This window comes from Filicampus tigris, chromosome 1 (assembly GCF_054856515.1).
Source record: "Filicampus tigris isolate MCC_2025a chromosome 1, RoL_Ftig_1.0, whole genome shotgun sequence".
Lineage (NCBI taxonomy): Eukaryota > Metazoa > Chordata > Actinopteri > Syngnathiformes > Syngnathidae > Filicampus > Filicampus tigris.
Window position 1 is genome coordinate 36,251,213 of NC_141217.1, and position 27,545 is coordinate 36,278,757.

A 27,545-nucleotide genomic window follows, 5' to 3' on the forward strand; every position below is an offset into this window, starting at 1 on the left:
GAAGGCCAGAGCCCAGAGTTGAACTGAGGTGGATGAGCTAAGCAGTCAGCCACCGCCAGCTTTGATATCATTTCCCAATAAATTCTTATCCCATGTTCATTCATTTGCAGAGTTCATTCATTTTGAAAACCCACTATGAATCTCAGTAATATGCCAAAAATATATGTTCTATCATATCAAAATCAACCTTTTTTTTTTTTTAATATAATCGTAAATGAAGTAATCTCTAATATATATTACATAGAGCACGCCTCCCCTACAGGAGTATGCTATGTGTCGCAGCCATCTTTCTACTACGGGTACTCAAAGGGGACAAACTTAGCGAACATAGTTCCTCCACATCAGGACTAGAGTAAGTGTACTAAGTATAATGCACTTACTTTGACACTTGAGAGAATACTAGAATTTTGCTTGTACCTCTGCTGAAGAAATTGGTGGTAGGTTTGCGATGTGTGGTCTCTCTGAGGCACCGTAGCGCACACGCTTCTAAATGCACCCACTTCGAGCTCAGGTCGTTGCATTCTATTAGTTCACCACTAAGTGACACTAAATTCTACATGTTGGGGCTTTAATTGGATAAGAATGACCCTTCTTATTTTCCGCATGAACAAAAAAAGCATCTGATTAGATAATAAAGATACAATTTCTTTAGAGGTACATATGTTGCACTAATGTCAATATTGCAATGTGCAACACCCATATTGTATATTGCATATTTTTCCAATATTGTGCAGCTTTACTTTAATATAGCAGTGTTATACTGTGTGGATGTTACATTGTTACTGATACCAGTCCCACCTCTGTGCTCTTGAACAATTTTCCTTTTCCACCCATCGCTTGTGGACGTTTTCAATCTCAAACTCGTCCCACTGACGAGGGGAAGCCACATTAAGAATGTACTTAAGCTTGCATGCACTAGGTGGGAGTAGAGGTTTATATGAATGCTACCGCTCCACACCAGACCAGACGAACTTGTTGTAACGTCTCAAAATGCTGTTATACGTCTTGACACTTCTGCAAATCCCTTCTTTAATAAATGATATTGTCCCAACTCACTTGTATTAGTCATTTTATTAGTCACACAAACTGAGCGTGTTTTCTTTTCTAGGAACGCCCTGCCACACCCAGTTGCACTGGTACCAAGTTGACTCATCATGAGAGCTTTTGTAACTGGATACCACAGAGCAGTCGTGTTCTCTTCTGTACTGTTCCCTGAAATATCCCCGAGCTAAACACGCACATTGGAACGGTCTCGAACCACATACCTCATTTTGGTTGCAACTTTCTTTCCTGTCTGGAGAACGAAAAACTGAGGAGCTATTACGTTGTTGTTGTTTTTTTTTGTGATCATGAAGTTTTGTCTGCTACCCGCTTTACTCCTCCTGGTGACTGGGGCATTGACGCAGGACGGCAAGTTTCCCCCCGTTTTCTATTTTGAGAGCATAATTTTCGTTTGAAAGTCGAGTTAATCAGCGATTCAATCGTTTTACATTTGTGTGGCGTCCTATGGTCACAGTGTTCGCCAAGGAACTGTTCCCAAGGGTTCCCCAAACTGTCTTGTTTTGCATGGAGCTTCTGAGTCACCGCCGAACATGACATGAATGGTTGCATTAGATTGACAGCATCTTAATTTAACATCATACCCCGAACTACTTAATAAACTACTTAAGTGCACAATACGATTAGAATTCTGCCACTATTACTGAAATCTGCTGAAACTGATGCAATGGAAAAAAAAAATATATCAAAATATTAACTCTTGACCGAGGGTGTTTCCGATATAGTCCAAACCTCTGAACCAGTGTTTATTTCTTACTGCTGAACTAGTTTTAGTAATAATGTTGTCGTCTTGTTTTAGTTTAACTTAGTCAACTTCAGAAAAAAAAAACAGTAGATTAAATCTAGAAAGAGCTCTCCCTCAGCTAAATAAACAGGCTAGACGTTTTCACACGGGTGCGTCACTTTATTTGCATGTTCTTCCCCATGCTTGCGTGAGTTTTCTTCGCATGTCCCAAATCCTGCACGATAAGATAATTGAAGACTCTAAAATTGTCCATAGGTGTGAATGGGTGTTGTTTGTCTGTTTATACTGTATGTTCCCTGTGATTGGCTGGCAACCAGTCCACGGTGTAGGTCGTCTCTTGGACAAAGTCAGCTGAGGTTGGCTTCAGATCATCTGTGACCTTAATGAGGATATGAAAACTAATGTATGGATGAATTTCTGAGGTCATTTTTTTTACTCTCATCTTAAATAGTTTGTTGAACTCGAAATTATATTGTTGTATCATTAAATGTAGAAGTACACAAAAGAGACTTTTTTTTTTTTAAAACTTAAAACACAATTACCTTTTTGTTGTCTATCCTGAGAGCATCTCAGTAACAATAATGACATTAATAACATTGATAAATCACCTGTCACTGGTTTCAAACTTCAATTATTTGACTTGTACATTATAAACGCTCAAACGTTTCAAGTTTGAAATGATAATTATGACAAAGTATAAAGGGATATACACAGTATAAAGTGATACATCAACTGCATCCAACTTTCATCATAAATAATGCAACTTTGCTTGCTCTGCATTAACAAAAGCAGTTGAGCCACAAACTGTTCAGTCATTCAAAGCGTGTGCGGATAAATGGGCGACACCCCAGACAAGAGGGAGAGGAAAGCGCCTGTGAAGATTCACCAAACTCCTTCACAATGGAAGGTGACTGAATGAGAAAATGATAACCAGAAACTAGAGTTGTCCATCTAATCTGCTGTCATGGTCTGGCATTCTTTGTGCTCGCTGGCCTGCTGCTATCATCTGAGCCCCTCTAATTGACGTGAAGACAAAATGAATAGAAACATAACATTTTCCCCCACCTCATTAGCATGGCCACAGTGTCCCAAGTTTCACAAAAACACACCGGTATTTCATCTTTGATCTGCTTACTGTGACTACAACCCGGTTTAAATGAGGGTTTTTTGGCTGCTTGTTGTCAGCTTCCAGTTGTCAGGCTGTAAATGGCGCAAATTCACCAACGTTGCAAAGCGACAGAGATGACAATGAGTCAATCTCAAGAGCTAAAATTCTAAAATTCTACCCAGACATCGTGGCCGGGTTGTCACTCTGTGGGAAGTAACTTTTTGTTTGGATAAGATTGTGGAGTAAGGGGGGGGGGGGGGGGGGGGTCCAAGTTCATATTGGCACATATGTTTTGTCCGCAGGCTATGTTATTTGACTTTATGGTTGTAATTCATTTGCTTGGATTTGCTGCTACAACATGTAATTCTGATTAATTAGAGGAGAATACAACGCAACTAAATTGAATTAAAAATGATTGTCTCTTTCATACAGGATTTGACCTGTTTGATGCTCTTGATGACGTAGGTGAGTAGTCCTGAGGAGTTGACTGTGCCTGCTGTATACATGATATTTTCATCAATATACCGTTTACATGTATATCAATTTAAGGTCAAATTATGCTCTAATCGAGGGTTTATGATTAAAAATTGTTTACGATAAAAAATGTTTCTTCATCATATGTCTTATAATGGCTTAAATTTGTTTTAATCATATATATATATATATATATATATATATATATATATATATATATATATATGATTAAAACATTTTACAAAAAAGGTTACTTCATCATTTGTCATAAACATGACATAAACACTCATATATATATATATATATATATATATTTATATATATATATATATATATATATATTTATATATATATATATATATATATATATATATATATATATATATATATATATATATATATATATATATATATATATATATATATATATGTGTATATATATATATATATATATATATATGTATAAAGATCAGATTACATTTTATGACTACAGTTTATGGCCAGTTCATGTCGAGATCTAGTTTCAAATATGTTTTCTTGCAAGTGCATATATGGAGTGATTTCTGTTCTTTCTAGATCCAACACCACCAAAACCCAAAGAGCAGCCAAAAGCCCCAGGGAATCCTAATATTGATGGTTTGTATATATATAGTTTTTTACATCAACAAGATTAACGATTTCTTATGATGGCTTAGTTTTTAAAGGGGCCACAATCAAGTAAATCTTTGGTGTGCTTATTTTCCATGTGCTACCTATGTTACACAAGGAATTGGCTTATTAAATTCCTTGAAATTATTCACAAATGCAAGAACAGTGGTACAAACCTTGGCAGTATGTTACGGGTACCGATTTTTCTTAACTTGCCTATTTTTGTTGTTGTTGTTCTTTTTGTTGTTTCAATGCATTTATTGATCCCAGTTGGGACTAAATGTCTTTTTTGCAAAGATACTTGACATTTGTATGAGTGAGGGCCACAGTACTATTCAAGGTGTGTCAGAAAAGTTCCAAGACTGTTGTCACAAAAGTCGCCGACCTTCATGCGTGGAGCTTGCATGTTCTCCTTGACTTGACTTGCCCACATGTGAGAATTGTTCTTTGTCAACATGTGCCCTGGAAATCTTGGATAGGTCCAATTTACCTGCAACCCCTATGGATAAATTATTGTTTTTTTTGTTGTTGTTGTTGTTTATTTAGCATACGCCAAACTAACATCTTAAATTTTTATTATTATTATTATTTTCTCCCCATATATGGTCTGGACCTTTTAGATGCCTTCGGACCAGGTAAAATATATTAGCTCATCATACACTATTATCCTGTATATCCCAATATGGACAATATTTATTTAAAATCTATGAACGCTCTATATTGACCTTCAATTTTTTTTTCACGTGCATGTACTGCATCCTTTGCAATTTGGAGGTTTTTTTTTGTTTTGTTGTGTTTTTTTTTTCTGGTCCCCAAATTAAAGACATATATAGTTGATTGAAAAAAAAAAAATGCTTCAAGTCGTGGCACCTCATCGCCACTTGTGTGAGCTCACATAAATACCCAAGACAACTATTTATTTGGTACAGGCGGCTCACTTCCTACAACTGTGGCTCAGACACGACCATGCTGTTTTGTGCTCTTAACACACAACCGCGGTCGAAATATCACTAAACACACAGCAAATGAATTCAAGTGATTGCCAGAGTCCCTATTTATTTTCTCCCACGTCACCTTTCTGTAGCAAGCTGATTCATCCTTCATTTATACGCCATCTTGTCGTGTTTTATAAATTGTGACAAATTGCAATATACTGTCGTGTAGGGGGGGTTGGGTACGTTGGGGCTGGGGGGGGGGTCACACATGGACGTGGGGTGGAAGGTGGTCTCCAATTGCCCAGCCACACACAAATTTACATGAGCCGCAAGTGGATTCTCTGAATTTACAGAGAATGAGGGGAGCCGCTTCGATTGGCTGGAATTAAGCTGCATTCCCTCCCACAGCGGCGCAAACACCCTCTTCTACCTGTGCTGGTTGAGCAAAATAACCCAAAGAAAAAAAAAAACTCAGTCAGACTGCGCTTTGTGCTAGACTTGCTTACTGTATTTGAACCAATTAAGGTCATAGCTCGTCTCGAATATGACGTCGTTGATTCTGCCTACCTGCTCCCAACCGATGGGTCGGTTTGACAGATTAAATTGGGTAGTTATGAATGGGACCTAAAAGACATAAATTGGTTATCAAATAACGTAATCCATGAATCCATTCTCTGCACCACCTAACCTCACCAGTGTTGCGCGTGTCGACTTGTCGGCAGTCAAGCCGTAGGGCATCTATAGGCAAACGACCATTCGCACTCAGATTCGGACCTATGGACAATTTAGAGTCAAAGCCACCATGCACATTTTTGGAATGGGGGGAAGGCACTTCAGGCCCTGGAGAAAACGCACGCAAGAACAGGGAGAAGAAACATTGGCCTGCCTGAAATGAATACATACATAAAATGGCCGTGAGATAAATATGTGAAGGTTCAAAAGTTATTTCAGATTACATTTCTCATTTCAATTCACCATTTGAAAGTTTAATACATATTTTAATTCTTAACGACATGTATTTAAGTGAAAAAAAAAAAAAAAAAAAAAACCCTCCATGACGCAGAGTAAAAACAATGCTTAAAGTCAAGTTTATATGCTGTCCGTATTTTTCTTTTCAAGATGAACCGGAACCAGAGAAACCTAAGAAGCCCAAACCTAACCCCGGAGATTCTGATAACATTTGTCCATCTTCTTTCTTTGAACGAAATATACAATAACATGAGCAGCCTTTAATTTTTGTATCTCCGTTTACTCAACCGTACTTGTATTTTTGTGTGCAGATGACTTTGGATTCGACCTCGAGGATGCTCTGAAACCAGGTAAAGCTTGTTCCGCTTGATTGTTAATCCTCCACGGATTATGGTCCGAATGTCGAAAGAAGAACGCTATTTTCTGTTTCCTTAAACTGGTGGGAACTTCAACTTTACAGTAATTCCATACTTGAAAAAGAACGGCTCAAGTAAACCGTGAACTGCCCTAAATTAACATTTTATGATGATGAGTGGACAGTATGTAAGGTACTTTCGATATTGCCATTGGAATTGCGTACTTTCTGTCTGCTTTTCTCCATGAAGTGAATGGTTGTGGGTTTTCTCAAATTACCCCCCCCCCACCCCTCTTTCTTTAAGACCCGAATGCCAAACCTGACAAACCTGCAGTCAATCCACCAAAGCATGGTGGAGGTGAGTTTGCTAATAATAAGTATTTTGTATATTTAGTCTTCGATAATAAAGTTCTTTGGATTATTCCTCATAGGTGGTGGTAACTTTGGCGATAAAGACTTACTTGATGTAAGCGACGGTGGAGATTTCAAGCCTGACAGAGGTAAGACATCTTCTGTACATTTTTTTTTTTTTTTTTTGCTTTAGTTAATTGCCTAACATATATATGCCTTTCTGTTGTAAACTCAGGCGGAGATTCTGGCTACGACAATGAAGGTATGTTGATTCTTGCAACAACATGACATTTTGCAGGTAGAGTGCCAGTCAAAAGTTCTCATAAAAAAAAAATATATAAAAAAGTGTGACAGAGCTGTTCCGCAAAGGCACAAATCACACACTGCGTGCAAAGCGCAACACACTCAAACAAGCACTCACTCAGCACACGCGCCCCCCCCACACACACTTCTCATATTTGCAGAGTCATGTGATCAGTTGGTTACTCGTTTCTTTGTGCTTTGTGATAATGGAAATAATCCAAACTATGTTGTTTGAGTCGCTGAATTGCTGTTGCTTCAACTGTGTAAATGTAGCGACCAGAGGGAGGGGCGGCGTCTATAAATAGCCCTGCCGTGGAAATAACAGTAACAGAAGGACTTGGGAAAAAAAAAAAAAAAAAAAAAAAAAAGTCACCTATTGCTCGTTTAGTTTCAGTTTATGTGATATTTAGTCGATTTCCTCCCTGTTGGCAAACTCTCTTATTGTCTGAGCTGTTGTGACGTTTTTGCCTTTACAGAGACATTAACGCTCACTTTTCATCTCTTCAGTCGGATAGATGCGAATTTAACTACTGCTTGTCTATTGTTGTGCTTGTAGTTTGCAGTGTTGCCGATCTGCGCATTCTAGTTTTGGGTGACCTCGTTTAGCTACTGAGCAGGCAGTTGCTCACAACTACAAACAACATCCGCACTAGTCAGCACAATGTTAAATTAATAGATGAACAGTCACAGACGAAAACAAAAAAAAACCGCTAATTTAATTCCCTCGACAATTATGTAATAATTGTGTTTTTGTCATCTTTCCAGGTGGAGCTGAACAGCCTCAAGGTAACTCTATTCTCTGCTATTTAACTTCCTGTTTTTTGTCTCGATACTTTATGACTTCTGCTGGCATCATTGAATCACCCAATGAGCCCATGAATCACATTTCCTGTTTAAAGTCAAGGTTGTGTGGGTTAACCAATGCTTGTAACGCGGAATTTTGCTTGCCGGTACATCTTGGTCAGCTTTTAGAGTTTCGAGTTTTTCTTGTGTGCTACAAGCTTCATCTGGTCAGTGCACACAAAATCAAGGAAAAGCTGCACTTTTCCAAAATCTTTTTCATTGAGGATTCGCCCAATTGGTTTGGTCATGAAACTGTGCGTAAATTCCACGTTATATCATGTCCAAAACGAACACAAATTGTTACTAAAAGACACTTACGCAACAGCAAAAAATGCACCGCCCGATTTGAGCGAGAGAAAAAGGTGAGTCACGGTCACCGATGCACCTTTCAGCTATTTGTTGAGCAGTGCAAACACACAAATGCAAAATGAGAACGCTTGCAAGCAGCCACAATAGGCCAAGACTCTCACTCAGACAGAGATTAACTGGCCATGTTCATGATGTCACTCAGCAAGCCACGCCCCCTTAAAGGTACACAGCTCAGGTTGTTGTTGTTGTTGTTTTTACTATCAGCTTGTTCCAAGTCACAATAATTACACTTTATGAAGCCAGTTTAGTTCTTTCCATTCTCTTTTTACTAAGATTTAATACAATACAGTGCTTTATTGTTTTTCGTGGTTGTGGTGGTCTGGGGGCATTTGGAACAGACGTATGATATTTGATATACGGGCAGTCCTCGAATTACGACCTAGGCGACCGCCGACGTTTCGACTTTACGACGCCCGTGCCTCCTCCTCCTCCATTTTGTCCCCAGCACCATCGCGACTACGTTTACATGCAGTCAATGTTCGGATTAAGAGTTCTGCAACATTCTGAATATGCCGTTTACATGATTGAGCGGACAGAGTTGCTCCGGCATTTGAAGAAGCCACATTTGATGGCGACACACGGCGTCATGACTCATATGGACGTCATTTCCGCTTGTTACTTTCAACTGTCAATAGAAGCACTTGATATTCATTCATTCACTCACCACATGAATGAAGCAGCCGGTTTCCTCCTCGCTCCAAAAGTGTGCTTTTGTGCTGCGTCCCTGAGTTTGTTGACCTCTACTTATGTATTTGCGATGGTTGCGCGCCAATCGCCGCACTTCCGCATACAAGCGCTTCCCGTACTACAAAGACCAGCTCCTTTCGTCCTTCTCCATCCACTTCTCAGCAGTAGTGCTAAGTGCAGCATCTTGTGCTTTATATTTTAATGTTTTTTTTTTTAATTTTTTTTATACAAAGTATTTTGACGTAAATTTCGACTTTAACAGTGAAATCTGACATACGTGGAAATTCGTGTGTCATCGCCAGTGTAGGAACGGAACCCGTTCGTAAAATGAGGACTCCCTGTACAAGTAAATTGAGTCACAGGCTTGGTCATGAATCAAACTCGTAAGTCAAGGCACCGCTGTTTTTCACTTTGGGAGTACGTCATTTGACTGCCAGCCTAAGATTGCTAGCTGCAGGGGCAAAGTCAGTATGTGCGTTCCAGTAATGTGGTGACGTGCTGTTGGTAGAAGTGCCACTTGAGGTTTGGGCTTTAAATGGATAGAGCACAGCGAGAAGGAGGCCTCCTTGATTTAGGATGTGGCGTACGCAGCTTTCAGGCCACTCTTAAAAAAATTAAAATACACATTTTAATATATCGTCGCTGTCCTGTGAAAAACACTTATGTCCAATTTTTGAATGTGGAAACACCATTCACATAAAAATAAGAAAATCGGAAAAAAATGGACATAGTTGTTTTTCACATGACAGCGACGATATGCCACCTTTATAAACGGGGCTCCCGGTGTAGTCTATCTGGCTAAAACTATGCTGCAATTTTGTGTTGTTGCAGATCCAGACCTTCTGTGGCGACAAATCCTGAAGATGCTAAATTGTAACATACCCGAGGAAATCATTACGTGGATGTCCAATTTAAAAAAGACCTTAGTGCCGCTCTTAGAGAGGGCCATGGAGCTTGTGCAGGCTATGCCCTGATTTGTACACTGCTTTCTGAAGAATATTTGCTTTTGGCTTTGACCCTTTTTCTTTTTACTTCTACTACGGTACTTGAATCTGATATGACTACCGAAAGGAAGTCAAATGGAAGTGGACTTGGTTGTACGTTGTTGAACTCAAGAGGCTCGCTCACCTTTGGCTTTTTGTAGGATTGATCCAGGGAATTCTTCTTCTAGCTTATTTGTGGTTACATGTGCTCCTCCCTTCCACAATTCACCACTGACATGTTTACCAAAGCAGCTCTTCTAGCATTTCCAGTCATTAATAAAACAACTGGAAAAAAAGGCCCCTTACACACTGGCCATCAAAGCCGGCTCTTTCCCTCCTTTTTACCAGCTCACTGCACACTGTATAAGGTACTGGGGCGGGATGTGGGAATTGAGGTCAACCTCATAAATTTGCCGTCTTCTGACACAGTAGAGGCATAACAGATTCAAACCAGAGTTTGAAGTTTATCATCTGAGACTGACTGCGCAAGCCGCTTGGTGGTTAAAATCAATTGCCCCGGTCGCACTGACACGCAGTATGCCACACGTTGCATTAACCGGCTCTAATGTCGGAACGGCAAATGTGGTTGTTATTCTCCAACAGTCTCTCTGTCGTTCATTTTCATCTCCTTGCGTGAATATGTAACTTTTTCGTGGCATGAAGCATTATACCATCGTTGGTGTCGGCGTCATGATACGAACAAAAAAAATCTTTTTTTTCCATCCCATCCCTATTTTAATCAAATCCACAAAGGTATTGGAATGGCAGATGAAAATGGCTGACAATGCGTTCACATGGAGCCATGTACTGTATTCCAATTAGAATAAATCCGAATGACCAAACGGAATGGAAATGCTCCACAGGAACGCCTCAATCGGAATAAAAAGGCCGAATCTGAATGGAGTTTTATACGGGTGGTATATTGTTTTTGCCATTCCCAACGAGCGCCATATAATCAGCACAATTAGACTAGCGGTGCTCTGTCTTGACGCGAATGTGGAGTGTCTTCGTTGTATACGCACTTTAAAATGGCAGCATCTCGCCAAAGCTCGTCCGCGATGGGAGAACTTGTTTTTAAAGTACTTGTAACTTGTTTTCATCACGATGTTGCTTTATTAACGGTGTTAAAACCATCACAAGTACTGTGCTAAATGAACTCCATCTGACAAATCACGTCGCGTTTACATCGGGCCAACGGCAGATCGGAAAAGATCTCTTCGCATGCAAACAGGGGACCGGAGATCTTCATTCGGAACGATTTCAATCAGAATGACAAAAAAAAAAAAAAAGTAAACCCGGCTTTTAATTTCTGGAAATGGAATAATGCAGAAATGACATTTATTGGCTGTGCAATTATTTATATTTAATTTCCGATTCATGATAAACCGCTGGCGCATAATGAAACGTCTTGTGCTATTGGTTCACACCATGGCGTTAAGTATATCAATTCTTATATCATTCCTGATGATCTGAATACTATGCATGTTGGTGGGTGTGTCTGTATGTCTGTAAAGAGTCTTCTGTTTACGAGGCACTATATGTACCGTATGCAGCTATGTTACATGAATAGATGAGGGTGGTGGGGAAAACAAAAACACTAATGGCTGTTTTCTGAGGGGCGTTATTGTGAATGCCGATTTGTAGTCTCGTGACAGGATGTCAAAGCAACCAGAAGTTCCTTTGGGATCAATAAAGTACCTCAACTGACAAACACAGTTCCATTTTTTTTTTTTCTGTCACCACCTCATGGCAGGACACACCCGGCACATTCTCATCATAGCCGACAATAACAATCTGTTCTTCATTTGTCAAGTTGTAGTTTGTCTGAGCGCCTTTGTTAGTTTGGATTAGTTCCTTTCTTTGAGCCGGGCACGCACCGCACGAGGGACGCCTGGCTCATGTAATGTGGACGTCACCCAACTTGAAGGGAGGGTGTTCGATCCCGGTGCCCACTCTTTCAACGCACCTCAGGTTTGTAAACGGCCGCAACTCCTAACAGGTCCCCCTGTAGGAGAGCAGCACAGCTTTCGAGTAGAAAATAAACACGAGGGGCCAGGTTTTGGCTCCTGACACCGGAACACACTACGGTATGGTATAAACAGAGTACGTGATGCGTCGTACTTCGGTAATACTCAACTCGAGCCATGCGGCACGTTTTCGAGTTGGACGTGTCGGAAAAGTAAGAACGTACGAGAGTCCAAGCCACTGTTGTGCTTGAGATGTTTCTTTTTCACTAAAAGCTTGTTTCCGCTGCTAGTGGCTCAGAAGCCAGTGTTTTTGATTCATGCAGTGGAAGTCATGCAGTGGGGAAAAAGCTCAAAATAAACTTTTTTTTTCCTGGTGAAAGATGAGACTCCTGTTTCTGTTGGTAGGTGGCGTGCTTAGTCACAGAGCACAATAATATTCTGTGGGCCCTGGAATGTCACTCCAAAAATATTGCAATATAATAAACGGGTGGCAATATGGGGAACTCATGGCAGTGAAGTGTTAATTGATGGAAACCAACTTGGGTTTCTACGTGTAAAACACCTTCGCCTGACCGTGATCGATCAACCCGTGAAAAACGAAGCGACGCAAAAATGATGGTGTCTTTTAAACATCTTGCCGATTCTTTAGATACCTGCTTTTTTTTTTTTTAAATGGGATGCAGGCCGGCTGTTGTATTCTTTAGCGGCTTATGATTTGATTTGTATTTTTTTTCAAAGTCAAGGCCTAGCTGCGTTCAGGACTGCATTGAAATCACATCCTATGATAATTGTCGAGTCAAAGTACAAGCAAATGACTCAGATGCCGCTTGTTGTACAGAAATTCCATTTGTCTTTGCAGAGGCAGGTTCCGGAACGATCGCAGGAATCGCCAGTGCAATCGGGGTGGCTCTTTTAGGAGCGGCGTCCAGTTACTTTGCTTACCAGAAGAAAAAATTGTGTTTCAAGATACAGGGAGGTACGAAGTCTTTCTTACTTGGTCCATATGAGTACGTGGCGGCAATACTCAACCGCAGTACTAAGTTCAACATTTTTCTGAGCAGGGGCTGACCCGGAGAGCGGTAAAGCCCGACATCCTGCGCAGTCTAACCCTCAAGGTACGTTGCTCTATCTTGTTTACAAGAAATACCAGTTTCCTACTGTGAGTTACAATTGTGTGGACGCCACTGGAATGTACAGTGCTGTGGATGATTATTGTGTAAAATAAATTGTTGAACATGCGAACCATGGTAACGTTTAATAAAAAGAAAATTGAAAAATAAATAAATAAAAATAGCCCGAGGTAGGCATTCCGTCAGTGACGGGAGCACATTTTTTTCAAGAATATGTTCCCAGCAGTCCCACTACTTGAAACAGTGCATTCTGATTATAAATTAAGCAGCAAAATGCACTCGTTTTTAGCCATTTTAGCCATTTTGTCTTCTGTCGCCTGAAAATGTTGATGTCATTTTAAAGCCCTGGAAAATAAACTAGTTCTCTAATATGTGATTGGTAGATTATTTCATAGTTAACAACTCCAATATATTTTATTCCACTGGAGAAACACGATTTACTTTCACTTTAAATTATGGCCCATTTGTGGTTTGAGCACCATCTGCAAATATGTTTTCCCCAGATTAACATGTGCACCGACTCTTATGCTACCACAGGGGGCTAACATTTGGTAGCACCTGGAAGCTCGGACCCCGTTAGCCTTAACTTTAGTAGCTGCCCTGAGAATTGGCATGCCATGTTCATCTGATCCCGATAAGATGTGTAAGTTGCGGCTTTATTAGCAGGGAGTCCTAGTTCCATATCCAAACTGAAGGCCAAGGTCCTTAAGAAACGGGGAGGATTTGAGGGACAACACCCCAAAGTCACTTAAGATAATGATACCTCAAGAAGTATTTTTTTTCACACCATTAGGTATTGTTTTTTAGTCAAAGAAAAATGTAAAGCATATGCTAATATATATTTTTTTGGGGGAAAAAAAAGGTAAATATGTTGTAATTATATCAGACCAGATCTGATGCATTCTGATTATAAATTAAGCAGCAAAATGCACTCGTTTTTAGCCATCTCTGGGGGCGGCCATTTTGTCTTCTGTCGCCTGAAAATGACATCACAACCGCTCACAACCACCGATCACGGCTGACCTGTTTTCGGAGTCTGAGCCGCGATTGGTCGTTGTGAGCGGTTGTGATGTCATTTTAAGTTGACAGAAGACAAAATGAGATTGCCAGAGATGGCTAAAAAACGAGTGGATGAACACTTATTCCACAAACACAATATTCATCAGAATTCCCTGTTTCAACTAGTGGGCTTGCATAGAACATATATATTCTTGAAAAAAAAAAAAAAAAAAAGGTTTACGTTGACTTTCACTTTAAGTATTCCCATAATTTAACTCCTAACCGTCAGGTTTGTTCTTCATTGGAGGAAAATAAATAAATAAAAAAGAAGCCGCTACGTCCCAAAACCACGTCCGATTGCCACAAAATGTATGTGAGGATAGATCAAAATACAATAATCATAGCCTCAAAATATTACAACAAAACTCACAATATTTTTTTATTCACTTCATGTCATAAGGTTGAAGGGAAACATTCCCTGGCCGATTCTCGGCAAAATGTATACAGAGATACATAAAAACACAACAATCATCGACATAATATAAAACTTTCTTTAGAAATTTTCAATATTTTAGATGATTTTAAAGGTATGACTCACGTGTGTTTCACTCTCATAAGTCCCCGTCGGAATTCCGACGCTAATATCACCCAAAATATGGCGAGTTTCATTCTAATATTTTCAGACTATGATTATTATATTTTTATCCTGCTCCTAATCCATTTTGGTGAGAATCTATGAAAATTCTCGGAGGCTCCCGTCTGCTGTCTCAGCAGTCAAACGATTGTAACTTGTTGAATACCTAATCCAATCGTATCTGTACTTCCTGTAGCTTCCTGTCAGTGCTTCACCAGCCCCGATTTCGAACCAACACAGACACTAATGCAGCCTTCGTTGTACTTTCTTGTTCTCTTCTTGATTTCAGTTTACAGCAACTTGCTCAGGACGTCCTAGACAGCCCTCTGCCAAAGACGTGACACCCTTGATGCAACTACATCTAACTTTTACCCGTTTCTTTGTACCAAAGTACCGTATGTGACTTCTTCGAAATTTCTGCTGCCGGATGGTTGGCTTTTTTGTCGCGGCAGAATACATTTTAGCGGCTTTATCAGTCATTGTATATTTGTCGTTTGTCACGGTAACACTTCTGTACGCACACCTCTAGCTGTCTGTCATTTCAGAAGGAAGACCATTTTGTAGTTTTTCTGTTATAGTCCGAATGTCATAACATCTTTGTTGTTTGCTTTTTTTTTTTTTCATATCGATACGAGACAGAAGTATTAAAAAGCAGGGGCGGAGCAAGAACTTTTTCACCGCTCACTAAAGGCGCTTTTCCATTGCAGGTTCCGGAACGGCCTGGCTTCGCTCTGCCCCGGCCCGGCCTTGCTCGGCCCGGCCTCCGTTGCTTTTCCATCACAACAGGCACCAATCACTTCATTCGACTGAACTGTCGAGCCTCCACAGCGCGCTCGCGGTGTCGCTGCGTTTGCGCAGTTGCACAGTGTGGAGACGTCACAAATTATAGCACAGCAAATGCACAGAAACTTTCACACTGATCCATTCCCGGCATTAAGGAAGTGAGACTTAACCGGCCGCTGCCAAGGCATAGAAATGCAGTTCATGCAATACACATGATGTGTTTTACAGCAATACTTAACCGTATTTACAATTTCATATGTACTGTAGGCTACTTGCGGATGAAATACTGGAGCTTGTGGTAAAATGCACATCGCAGGGTCCATTCAAGTGTTTGAGAACAAGTCTCATCTTTCAATCCCAGTTTTTGCCTTCATTGCAGACCACGTCGTCTTTCTGTAGCGGTGTCGAGGAAAGTGTGGACATAGTCAATTGAAAGAAGGGGCTCGCTCACATTCACTTCAATTGAGCTGGCGAGGCGAGCCCTGCTGGTGAAAATGTTTTACCACCAGTGTGACTATTTCATGCGTTGGTACTGCTACATATAAAATTGAATGGTTAAGTGTTGTTGTAAAACACACTAGTGTGTATTTATCACTTGGCAATGGCCGTGTGCGGTAGAGTTCTTGCCTGCATTGCTAAAAAGAAACTCCTACCCTCAGCCAATCGGATGGCAATGACATCACAGCTCTCCTCGCCCTGGGTTCCACGACCAGGTTGGAAGAGGTTCTGAGGAACGGTTCCACTGCAGATACGCGGCCTTGAAAAAGTGTAATGGAAAAGCAACCACGCAGGGTGGATCCAGGCTGATTCCGGGTAAAACCGGTCCAATGGCAAAGCATTTATTATTACTTATCTACACAGTGCACATGGCCTAGAAGTCATTGGTCATCCACAGTCAGGGTTTCATGAAATCAAAATGCAACCTTGCCCAACACACTCACAATGCAAGCAGGAACAAATCCAAGGAACAGCTGCATTTTGTTGAGTTGATTTTACTAGATCAGGCCTAATCCTTGGCACTTCTTTGCTTTTGCGTACTATTTCATCGACTGCTTCTATCTTATGCACTCACTCACTAGATAACAGCCAATCAGGGTGATCAATTGTCACTGAGGGCCCGGTGCTACTTTTGCAGACTGCCTTTCTACGGCTCATTTAATGACATAACAATCCCTCTTCATTCTTCTCAATTCTAAACGTTGCCGTTTACTTCAGTTTGTTCCTGCTTGATTTCTGAAAATGTTGGACAACATTTCTATGTGTGTGCGTGTGTGCATTTTATTTCATGAAATGCTAATAACTCTTGCTGGTATGATAAGCGATGACTTCCTGGCTATGTTGATTGTGTGCTAAATGTTAAAGTAAAAATCTTGATTAATGCTTACTGCAAGTTTCAAGCATTTCACTGTTGTGAAAGAATGTTTCATACTCTGCATGCAGCTCAACAGTATCGATCCTTATTTAGATGTACGGTCAATCTAAATGTGTGGTGGCAGAGTATCCAAGTGCCTCAGTATAAAGCGACCGTGTGGAAATGGCAGTAAGATGGAAATAATTGTCTGCACCACAGAATCACGTTCAGCTTAATGAGTGGACGGCCACCATTGGCCGCCACGTAGCTCCGCCCCTGTTAGAAAGCTTGGTGCAGGTTAGTTTCTTTTAAGGATAACAATGATGGGTGTAATGGGTAACTCATGTATGACAACTGTTGTTGTTACAGTGGTATCTTCATTGTGGAGTGCACCGACCTACGAGTTTTTAAAAATTGCTTTCTGTTGTTCAGCCGATTTCTTTTTTTGTAAGCCAAAATTTGCCTCAGGCACAAGTCTACTTCAGGGACGCTGCCGCTAGATGGCGCTCGAGAATGCCGCAACATCCGCTCAAGCATCCTGTGTTTTGCCCACAATTTGAGATACGAGCACATTGAATTATGAGCTCAAGTCATGGGACAAATTAAACTCAGAAGTCGGGGTACCACTGTACTGCATTTTGATGTGTGAATGTAATGTGTGTGTGTACATGTATGGAATTAAAATTGGAGGGAGAGATTTGCATTTGCGTTATTGCCTGACACTGTTTTCAATATTAAACCTGCGTGTTGAATAGTTTTAGGATTCAGATACATCAGGTAGCCCACCCATCCATACAGCTGTTTATGTCACAACAAAAACGATTTAGCCCCCCCTGATAAGAATTTGCAGCATCAAAGCGAAAATGACCCATTTTGGAGAGAACATTCAAATCAGAAAAGCATTTGGGTGTCTGTAATACTTTATTCAACTCAAGAATACATATTTTTAAAAGTATGCAGAATTGAAACCAGCATGGTGTTCCATTTCAGGTCTCACATTTGCATTAATGAGACAAGTGAGTCAGCATGTCTTTTGTCAGAAGTTTTGTTTGCAATTGCGATGAATCAGTCTGTGTTTTCCCCTCAGTACAGGGCATCTGGGAGGCATTCAAAGTGCTACACTTTTTCCATATTTCATTGTCTTATATTACATGTGATTGTGTTTTTTTCTTAATAAATTTGTAAACATAAAAACAATTTTAAAAAATGATGTTGTCATGGAGCGTTAGGTGTAAAATTGTGAGGGGGGGAAAAATATTGCATTTTAGAATAATGCTGTAGCAGCATCGTGTGGAAAAAGTGAAACACACTGAATACTTTCCAGGCGCACTGCAGGTTTAACATGTTGATGTCATTTTAAAGCCCTGGAAAATAAACTAGTTCTCTAATATGTGATTGGTAGATTATTTCATAGTTAACAACTCCCAATACATTTTATTCCACTGGAGAAACACGATTTAATTTCTCTTTAAATTATGGCCCATTTGTGGTTTGAGCACCATCTGAAAATATGTTTTCCCCAGATTAACATGTGCACCGACTCTTATGCTACCACAGGGGGCTAACATTTGGTAGCACCTGGAAGCTCGGACCCCGTTAGCCTTAACTTGAGTAGCTGCCCTGAGAATTGGCATGCCATGTTCATCTGATCCCGATAAGATGTGTAAGTTGCGGCTTTATTAGCAGGGAGTCCTAGTTCCATATCCAAACTGAAGGCCAAGGTCCTTAAGAAACGGGGAGGATTTGAGGGACAACACCCCAAAGTCACTTCTTAAGATGATACCTCAAGAAGTATTTTTTTTTTCACACCATTAGGTATTGTTTTTTAGTCAAAGAAAAACGTAAAGCATATGCTAATATATATTTTTTGGGGGGGAAAAAAAAGGTAAATATGTTGTAATTATATCAGACCAGATCTTCTGCACTGACGCCACAGGTGAGAAACTCGAGGCCCACAGGACGTTACCCAGCCTGCCGCTGACGCTTTTGGACCACTAAAGCCAAAAGTATGTCACCTTCGTGTTTCTTGCTCAATTGATTTATCTTCATGTTGGCAGAAAATATGTACAAAAACATTTTCACTTTATTTTTTTTGCTATTACAAGTATTTTATTCACCATATTGTTAAACACAAAATGAACAAACAGTTGTAATACTGTATAAATATGAACTTTCCTATGACTTTCAGTGCGGCCCTTGAAGGGAAATAATGATTACAATGTTGGCCTTGATGAAAATTAGTTTGACGCCCATGATAAGATATCCCTGAATAGACTGTTACATATTCTTAGAATTGAAACAACAAAATTTCAAACAAAGAAATGAAGTAAGTTATGAACAAAATCTTCTCTTACAAGCATTTCATGAAATGAGTCAAGTATAAATGAGTAAAAAAATAAAATAAAACCGTTAAAAAAAATAAAATCATTACAGATGCCTCGATAGAATAGCTTGCATGATTGAGATGTGAGAGTAATTACATTCCCTTTAAGAAAATTCTCTACGTACAGATTTTGTACTTACTGTTTCCCAATTAGGTTCTGCATTGTGAAATGGTAGCGATCTTAAAAAGGAACACAGTATGTACTGTTTCGACTTGAATTCAGCTACTTTGTTCTAATATCAATTTTGATAAACACTGAAAATACGGTAAGAAAAAAAACAATGCTGGAGAAAGGAAACTTTAAAGAGACAAGAGCACCTTAAAACGGCTAACATTTTATTTCATTTTGTTTTGAGTCATGTTAAAATGAGAAGTTGAGGACACATTTCAAGTGAAATGAACAAATATGTAGCAAAAACATAAGGCACCTTTTAGTTGCCTTTTGTAAACAAAAGAAGGAAGTAGTATTTTCCCATAATACTTGCTTCTGGCCAAGAAGTCACAGGGTCCAGAGGTCACAAAGTAAAATGCAATTGCAATGAAATATAAAACGTTTTAAAAACTAGAAGGTAACAGTCTTGTTTTGTTTTTCCTCACGTTTAGGCTCAGAAAGATTAATACAAAAAAAAAAAAAAATGGGCAGGTGGATGAGTATAAAAAGCACGTTTTGTGTTATGATGGTTTCAGAAATGACTCGTTAAAGGGAGTTCAAGAGGTATAACATGCCAACTTTGGGTAATAGGAATACAGTGGACCCCAACCATTCGCGTGGAATCGGGACTGAGCCCGACCGGGAATGGCAAATTCCCGCGAATAACTGATGTGCCCCCTTGAAGTGATTATAACGACCTATATTAATAGGTGAAACCATAAATATACCAATAACTATGATCCCAAATATTTAAATAGCATTTCAAACACTTACATTGTCAAACATTGCCGTTCCCTTAAAAATACAGTGCAGTAAACAGCTTACAGCTAAGCACGCACATACACAATGTACAATTTCTGTAGTTCGTAGACATCAACAATTCTGATGATGAAAAATTAGTGTAGCGGTGCAGTCCGGTGACAAATAATGAACATTTGACTACACAGCAAACATAAGTTGGCGTAGTGTTGTTTCACTGAGCTGTTGTAACAGATTCCGCTGCTTTTGATACAGTTCAAACCTAGTTTGGCGAAACTATCAAACGCCAAAGCAGCTCCGGCAGACCTGCTACACGGTCACCGTCTAATCTATCCGCCGACCCTTATCCGACTGTCAATCGCATTTCTAACACAGCTGCAGTTAGATTTGTGATTGGATGAGCGGGTTTGGTGGGTTGGTTGAGTGGACAACTACTAACTGTTTTGTTACAACAATACACTAAATGTCATGCATAGTGTAGACTGTATTTTGTCAGCGAGCTTTTACGAGAATAACGAAGGATGCATTAAAAGAGAAAGAGAGAATGGAACCGTGACTATGTGGGGGTCCACTGTATTCCCTGTATTGTTCGTTGCAAAGTATTTTTTCCAGAAATAAAACATTCTGTTGGAGTTGTCAGAAGTTCTTGAAGATCTCCAAGTCTCTTGGTGGAACAGAAGGGTCTTTTTTCCATTCGTCATTGGGGTAAACTTCAAAGTTTGTGGTGTCACCTTCATGGGAAACTTTGGGAACTATTGGAGGCTGTGGATTTACACACAGAAGTTGCAGTTAGATGTTGCAGTTTATTCAAATTATTTTAAAATACTAATATTTTTTTTTTTTAACTCAATGACTTTTTGATTTTTGTTCGAACTGGCAGTTTTTTGGACTGTGCAATCATTCCAAATTTTCTTCTCTAAAACAAATGTTTTTTTCATTATTATTATTTTTTAAGTAGAGTGGGTGCGGCTTATATAAAAGTGTGATCTTGTAGTCCGGAAAATACTGTACTCAACATGGTTCCTTGACCGACTACTGTACTCCAACGAAGAAATGGCTTACCTTCAGTTTTCTCAGTGGAACCGTCTCCCAATCAATAGCCTTAAACCATCGGTGCTTTTTTACGTCATCTGCTCCATTCTGAAAGCAACAGAAAGAAGGCGGTAGTGTGCATTTTATATAAAACGAGCACCAACTTCATTAACTTATTTGGCAGCCATTTCCAATGGAGCAACCCCTTCAGTACCAGTGCAGCCATTTTACTGGATTTTGGCTGATCTTGCAAGGCCCACAGAATTTTGTGGTCAATGACTATATACTGCAAACATGGAACCAAACGGAAGACGAGCCTCTTTTCTTTCAAACCAAAACAAAGTGTATCTTTTTCTGTTCTTCAGCAATCAACATTAGAATATAGCTTGGTTTCATCAAATCAAATCATTTAATTTTATGCATAAACGTATTTATAGAAATTACTTTTTTTCATGCAGCATGAATATGTGAATGTCACTTAAACAAATACAGTTGAAAAATATAAAAAATGCTATCTTATGTAAATAGATATAATTGTACATAATTGGGAAGGATATAACTTAAGTAATCTGCTCACATATTTACCTTTAAAACTCACTTAGAAAATGTCTCTCCAGTAACAACTTCAATTGTCATTTTGAACACTGGCTATAGAAATAAATTTACCAAATGTTAGATTCTTTGGATTATTTTTCAATATGATAGTTCTAAGGATTTCAGAAAAAAATGTTCCTAAAGAAAAAGTGCCCATAGTGTCCCTCAAACATTGCCATATAGCAAATATGAGGTGTTATACATGATATTAGTTTTCAGTTGTTCAATGCAAAGAAATGACATTCCAACTCACCTTCATGTTGCCCAGCCGTCTGGCTCGGTCAATTACCAGAAACTTCTTGATTAGGTCTCTGTGGAATAACAAACGGTCTGTAAATCTTTCACTCAAATTGCAGCGCAAAGGCACCCCCTAGTGGCAAACATCGCACATTATAAAATAAAGCACTGTACACTGGTAAAAAATACAAAAACAAATGTTTTTTTAATTTAACTTTTGTGCAATACATTAAATATAACTGAATAATTAAGCACAGTTTCTTTTTAATTTTCCTATCATTACGTACAGTGTTAATATTCAAACTGTACACTATGGCACAGTGGCCTACGAAAACATAAAATGTACTTTGTGGGAATCAAATCTTCTGTGCTAATTTTTGATGATCACCGAAGACTTCTACGCTACTGCATTTTAATGTTGGCAGTATTTGGTACAAAACGAATTGAGAACCACTGCTACAATAACTCCTACGGATGTTGAAGTAGGTTGGCAGTGTCGAAATAGTTCTGGCCCTAACCATGAATGCCAAATGATATAGTTGTCCTATTTTTAGGCAAATTTGACCACACCCACAGTATTCATATCTCATATAAATTCTCCCGCGCGTTGCAACTCATAAAAAGATCATCAAGACCTGCTTTTCTTTCTTCCCTGTTTTTTTTTTGTTTTTTTTTGTAACGAGAGCTTACTTGACGTAGAAATCCAAATGCCGTGGGAAATCCAGTTTTCCTGCCAGGATCTTCTGGTAGATTCCAAATGGATTGTCATCAAAAAAAGGTGGATGGCTGGAGAGAAGGAATCAGAACTTCCATTTATTTGCGTCCGAGCACACCAGATTTGAATGTGACTCTGCACTGGCTAACATTTTTTTTTATCAGTGCTTTGGAGATCATATAAACATAGCATCCTTAAATGTGTTACCCGACCATTGAGCACATTGGCACACCATCTCACTGTACAGCAGCCCCCTTGATATTCCAAGCAAATGGCTCTGTTTCTAAGTTAGGGACATAGAACTTTGTTTCCATGTTCTTCTTCAGTTTCAGCTTCAACAGACACTCAGTGGGAAGTGTATAATATAAAATATAGCAGTACGCACCCAGCCAACATTTCAAAGATGAGAATGCCAAGAGCCCACCAGTCCACTGCACGGCAATGACCTTTGCTCTGGATAACTTCTGGAGCGAGATACTCTGGGGTGCCACACAGAGTCCAGGTTCTACTCCGGGAGAGAAAAACAAAATCATGCCGGGCTCCTAAAACATTCTGTCAAGTATTGAACTCATTATTAGTTAAATGTGTGTGTATCGTGTTTTATAAGGTATTGAAAAGAATTACACCCAACCTTTGACTGACTTCATCTGGATCAAACGAGGAAAATTTATCGTTACGCAAATGACGCGTAGCAACAGATAATTTCTTATGACTAGCATACACTTAGGACAAAATTGTTGTTACTCGACGATGAAAGAAAGAAAAAAACAATGGTAAATGAAATAACTTGAAATTGACCCAAAAAATAAATATTTACTGAAGATTAAGGAATGATTATCGAGCTTTATCTTCTTTTATGTTGACAGGTGCACACGTCTCATCGAGTTACACATGGTTTGATTGCAGTGCTTGCTTGTGTGTATGTGTGCTCAGATCCAAGCTATTAGCTTTAGTTTTCAACTCCAAAGGTTGCGCAACAAAATCTAAAGCTAACAGTACCATCATCATACCATCATTATTTTCCCGCAGTGCTATAAAGCAACGGATATTTGAATGCAAACGGTGGAACAACACATGTAGACAGACATTGTAACAATACTCACACACACACACATATTCTTTATCCTTTTCCAAAAACGACTCATAACTGCATCTTACTGCGTCAGTTGTGAAACTCTACTTTGCGTGTCTGTATTTTACGGCTCCCTCTTTATTTAACAGAATGGCACCAATGGTTTTTTTTTCGTGTGTGTCCCCACCACAAGAGCCACATGTCCTGTGGATTATCAATAAAACCAATCTATAGTATGTATCATACTAACATGACAAAACCTGCATTGAGACAAAACATTTTGTGTGAAGTGCAAATCTTAATCAATCTTAACAAAACGACAAGATGGCTACTGATTTCACCTGTCAGAAAGCTTCTTTGCAAAGCCAAAGTCTGTCAGGCGGATGTGGCCTTCCCTGTCCAGCAGAATGTTCTCAGGCTTCAGGTCACGGTAAACGATGTCTTTGGAGTGGAGGTACTCGATAGCGCAGACGATCTCAGAGGCGTAGAACAGACCAGTGGCGTTACTGAAGCGGCCTCGGCTGCGAAGGTAGCTGAATAGCTCGCCGCCGGGCACGTAGTCCATCAACATATAAAGGAAGCATTCGTCATGATGCGTCCAAAACCTGACCAAGAAAATAACACGTGGTGACGTGTACAGTCAACATCGGTGTTACCTCACCTTTAGTGGCTCAAGGCACATACATATAATGAAATAATGATGATCTCGCCTCAATTTACTTAGGACTGTGATTACTCTGCGTGAAATTGGAACGCAAAGCTTTTAATCTGTGTTATGAACGCTAACTAGAGGATTCACAGATTAACGGTCACCAAGTGGAAGAGCATTTCATGGATCTGCCTGTCACGATACGTTGCTGGCATAGACAGTTAAACAACGACAATGATAATATATATTGTGACTCATTTGTATTAGATCATATAGATTTTTTTTAAATTATGACTTTTGTCAGGTTCACGATACTTCAGTGATCATTGTGGGTTTGTCTTTCATTAACAGAGGGGTACCTACAATTTTGTCCCCGTGTATGTACTTCTATGTAAAAAAGATTTAAACGTGTTCGTTTAAACACAAAATATAATTAGTCTGTTTTCCTGAAGGACTACAAAAATGTATAAATAATTACGGTTGGGAGGCTGACAGAGTATTTGGACAATTTTAAGTTCAAAAATGGCTCAAAACGATGACTCCATTATTAAAATAGTCGTGGATTCATTTGATAATTGATTAGTTGACGATTACTCAATTCATTTTGCCAGCTCGAGTGTCAATGTCCAAACTTATGGACTGTAGTATGGACAGGACAATGTCCTCATAAAAATTGTCTAAATCAAGTTACGGTAATAAATGTAAGAGCATAAATATGAGATGGTTTTTGAAAGTTATTGTTTCCATGAAGTCTAAAATAAGTCAAGTGTTTGATCTTGAGTAGGACATAGGTAGGGTTCTCTGTGTGGACATGAATTTGATGAGAGTGGGTCTTTCCAGGAAACCGGGTAGAACACACTCACAGTCGTATGAGGAAGGGGTGGTTGACCTCTTTCAGAACCGCCTTCTCGTTGTGTACATGCTGCTCCTGCTTTAGGCGGATCACATCAGCGATCCTCATCTGCTTCAGAGCATAGAAGGTCCTGCTGTTCTTGTCCCTGACCAGGTATACTCGACCAAAAGTTCCTGTGCCTAAGTAAAGAGGACGCAAAGAAGCAAGCATATTCTTAAGCGGGGCATACACAAATCACTAAACAGGCCACATTGGAGCATTCCCACCTCTACTTCTGATCAAAGTGTAAAAAAAAAAAAAAAAAAGGCCTATTTTTGTGTTACTAATATCCTGAGTGATTCATCTGGTGGTGCAGGGTGTGGTAAGAGTGATTTTTCCTCCCGCATGTGCCGTAAAAGAGCTGGGTCCATCTTGATAAGTAAACCTGTTCAATATTTATTGTATGTTATATTGCAAATCCCACAGGCTTTGTAATTATGATGTGAAATAGAACGATAGCCCTGAAGAACCAGTCGGAAGCTTGTGCACAAATGGAGGAGCGACTGGATGTGTTGCGTGTTTGTAGAAATACGCAGCTCACGTCACTCACAACAATAACAAAAATAAGAGTTTGCAACCACAATTTCACTACGAGGTAAACTTACAGCTAGCCTAGCTTCTTTTACATATTGAAATTGAAGTTTATTTCAAATGTGCAGTCATAAAACCAGAACCAAAAAACAAAAATCTGCAATATAAATATCCCATATGAAAACATGTCCTGCTAGAATGAAAAGGAGTAGGAAGGAGTCAAACTTATTTAGATCCTGCGTCTTTACCATTACCTAAGATAAATGAATACGTAATTGCAAATTGTAGACCAAAATACTATATGTGTAACCATAATAAAATTACAAATCACCTTAAACATTGTACATACTACAACTACTTCTTCTATTTATTTAGCCTGGACCCGCGCTATTTACGAAGGATAGGGAACACTACCCTCCGGCCCACAAACAATAAATATCTGTGTGTGTTAGGCACTTTGCAGTCAGTATCTCTACTTGTGTTAGTCACATTTTAAAGAATTAAAAAAAATAAAAAATAAAATACACCAGTGTTTGTCATCATTTTCAGTTCAGGTCAGCGGTGGTGAGGCACCTCTGCCACCCGGAAGTACCCAAACACCTCCTGTTTACATACATTTAAAAAAAAATAAAACTCTTTTGAGGGGTAAGCCAAAATGTAAAGAACTTGTTAGTCATAGTGTGTACGTGCTACTCACCCACTATGGCGATGCTCACCAGGTCTTCAAGGCAATACCTCTGGTGGTTGTTTGATGCTTCACCCGAGGAACCGCTGCTATTTTCTTTGGAACAATTAGTCTCATTGCTTACTCCGGTATCTGCTTTTGAGGACGCCATGAGTCACGTCCGAAGTTAATTGTTTTGGTTTGAAAATGTCGGAGGTTCAAATAAATACGCCATGTCATACTCCAATAACGAACAATGGGAGAAAAATATCAAAAACGTGGTGACATTTTATCTGAGGTACAGCCAATGGACATTTGGGCCTCCACAGGAATAGGACAAAAGAAGTTGGAGACAAGTGAAAGCGATAGCTGAGTGGTTAGCTTGAGAACGAGCTAAAGACTACAGCATCCCAATAGGTTTTAAAAGACCGAACGAAACTAGGAAAAGGGACATCTTTTTTTTCAGATGGACGACTCATACACAGCATTTCCTCCTTTATTTACGCCGAACGATCTATGTTGCGCATGCGCATCTGTATTTTCTTCTGTGTTTAGTGGCGGTTGACAACCATCTTAAATATGCATTAACGCCCTCTAGCGGCGTGGCATCTGTTTTATTCTCAAACCATCTAGTCCTGTATTTCTGGTTTTAAAAAATCACTTAATTAACGCTATACTAAAAACAAAATCACCAATGAGTGCAATCATACTTTCACTGTTTTCTTTTTTTTTTTTTAACACAAGTATCCTTCTGTACTTCTACTCGAGCGTGTCCGTCTGTATGAAACGTCACGTCTGGTTATTACCCTCTGGCGGCTTTATGTGCGATGTCCTTGGGGATACCATCATTTTGGAGGCTTTTAATGGATTGTCTTGCAAAGCATTGGTAAGCAAGAATGAGGGGTGGGATCCGTAATGGTTGCCAGGCAACTGTAAGGGAGCGTGCAGGTGAACTGGTGAAGCTGGGTGATGGTCATCTCGACTTGTCTTCATAACCCCCATCTCCTACATCATCTTCATGTACATATTTATGTTAGTATTATTCAAATTTACTGTACTGTATTCCTTAAAATCTACCCAAATCAGCTTTGCTTCAACGGAGAAATAATTGCTGAGTGTCAAGAAGACAATAAATATGGCTAGTGGTAGTATAATTTTTTGGGGGGGGAAATG

At 39.5% G+C, this 27,545-nt stretch overlaps 2 protein-coding genes across 3 annotated transcripts; one reads left to right on the forward strand and one right to left on the reverse strand.

The window, feature by feature from the left end:
* The first annotated feature begins 1,112 nt into the window (after positions 1-1,112).
* Positions 1,113-18,083, forward strand: cd99 (CD99 molecule). 2 transcript variants are annotated; one of them, XM_086037390.1, is made up of 11 exons: positions 1,118-1,410; positions 3,345-3,377; positions 3,963-4,022; positions 6,250-6,288; positions 6,598-6,651; positions 6,725-6,793; positions 6,880-6,906; positions 7,713-7,733; positions 12,656-12,772; positions 12,858-12,911; positions 14,849-18,083. In XM_086037390.1, the coding sequence occupies exons 1-11, from the start codon at positions 1,350-1,352 to the stop codon at positions 14,875-14,877; spliced, it is 564 nt and encodes a 187-aa protein (XP_085893516.1). In that variant the 5' UTR covers positions 1,118-1,349; the 3' UTR covers positions 14,878-18,083. The 2 variants fall into 2 exon arrangements, with proteins under 2 accessions (XP_085893524.1, XP_085893516.1); XM_086037398.1 differs by lacking the exons at positions 12,656-12,772; positions 12,858-12,911; positions 14,849-18,083 and adding an exon at positions 9,678-12,624 and having other exon boundaries at positions 1,113-1,410.
* A 1,308-nt stretch (positions 18,084-19,391) lies between these two features.
* On the reverse strand, positions 19,392-26,906 carry prkx (protein kinase X-linked). The gene is made up of 8 exons (XM_086037411.1): positions 26,406-26,906; positions 25,149-25,317; positions 23,978-24,241; positions 22,950-23,069; positions 22,540-22,635; positions 21,866-21,923; positions 21,049-21,126; positions 19,392-20,748 (listed from the first exon to the last, which is right to left on the reverse strand). Exons 1-8 carry the CDS (start codon positions 26,542-26,544, stop codon positions 20,623-20,625), a joined length of 1,050 nt encoding a protein of 349 aa, XP_085893537.1. The 5' UTR covers positions 26,545-26,906; the 3' UTR covers positions 19,392-20,622.
* Positions 26,907-27,545: the final 639 nt, after the last annotated feature.

Excerpts from the sequence above, each read along its gene's own strand:
- prkx (XM_086037411.1), bottom strand. The coding sequence starts at position 26,544 with ATGGCGTCCTCAAAAGCAGATACCGGAGTAAGCAATGAGACTAATTGT. Across the intron at positions 22,636-22,949 it reads ATCTTTGAAATGTTGGCTGG|CCATCCACCTTTTTTTGATG; the intron begins GTGCGTACTGCT and ends CCTTCTCTCCAG. Across the intron at positions 21,127-21,865 it reads GACGGCTGGGCAACATGAAG|AATGGAGCAGATGACGTAAA; the intron begins GTGAGTTGGAAT and ends TGTTGCTTTCAG.
- cd99 (XM_086037390.1), top strand. The coding sequence starts at position 1,350 with ATGAAGTTTTGTCTGCTACCCGCTTTACTCCTCCTGGTGACTGGGGCA. Across the intron at positions 6,289-6,597 it reads CGAGGATGCTCTGAAACCAG|ACCCGAATGCCAAACCTGAC; the intron begins GTAAAGCTTGTT and ends TCTTTCTTTAAG. Across the intron at positions 12,773-12,857 it reads GTGTTTCAAGATACAGGGAG|GGGCTGACCCGGAGAGCGGT; the intron begins GTACGAAGTCTT and ends TTTTCTGAGCAG.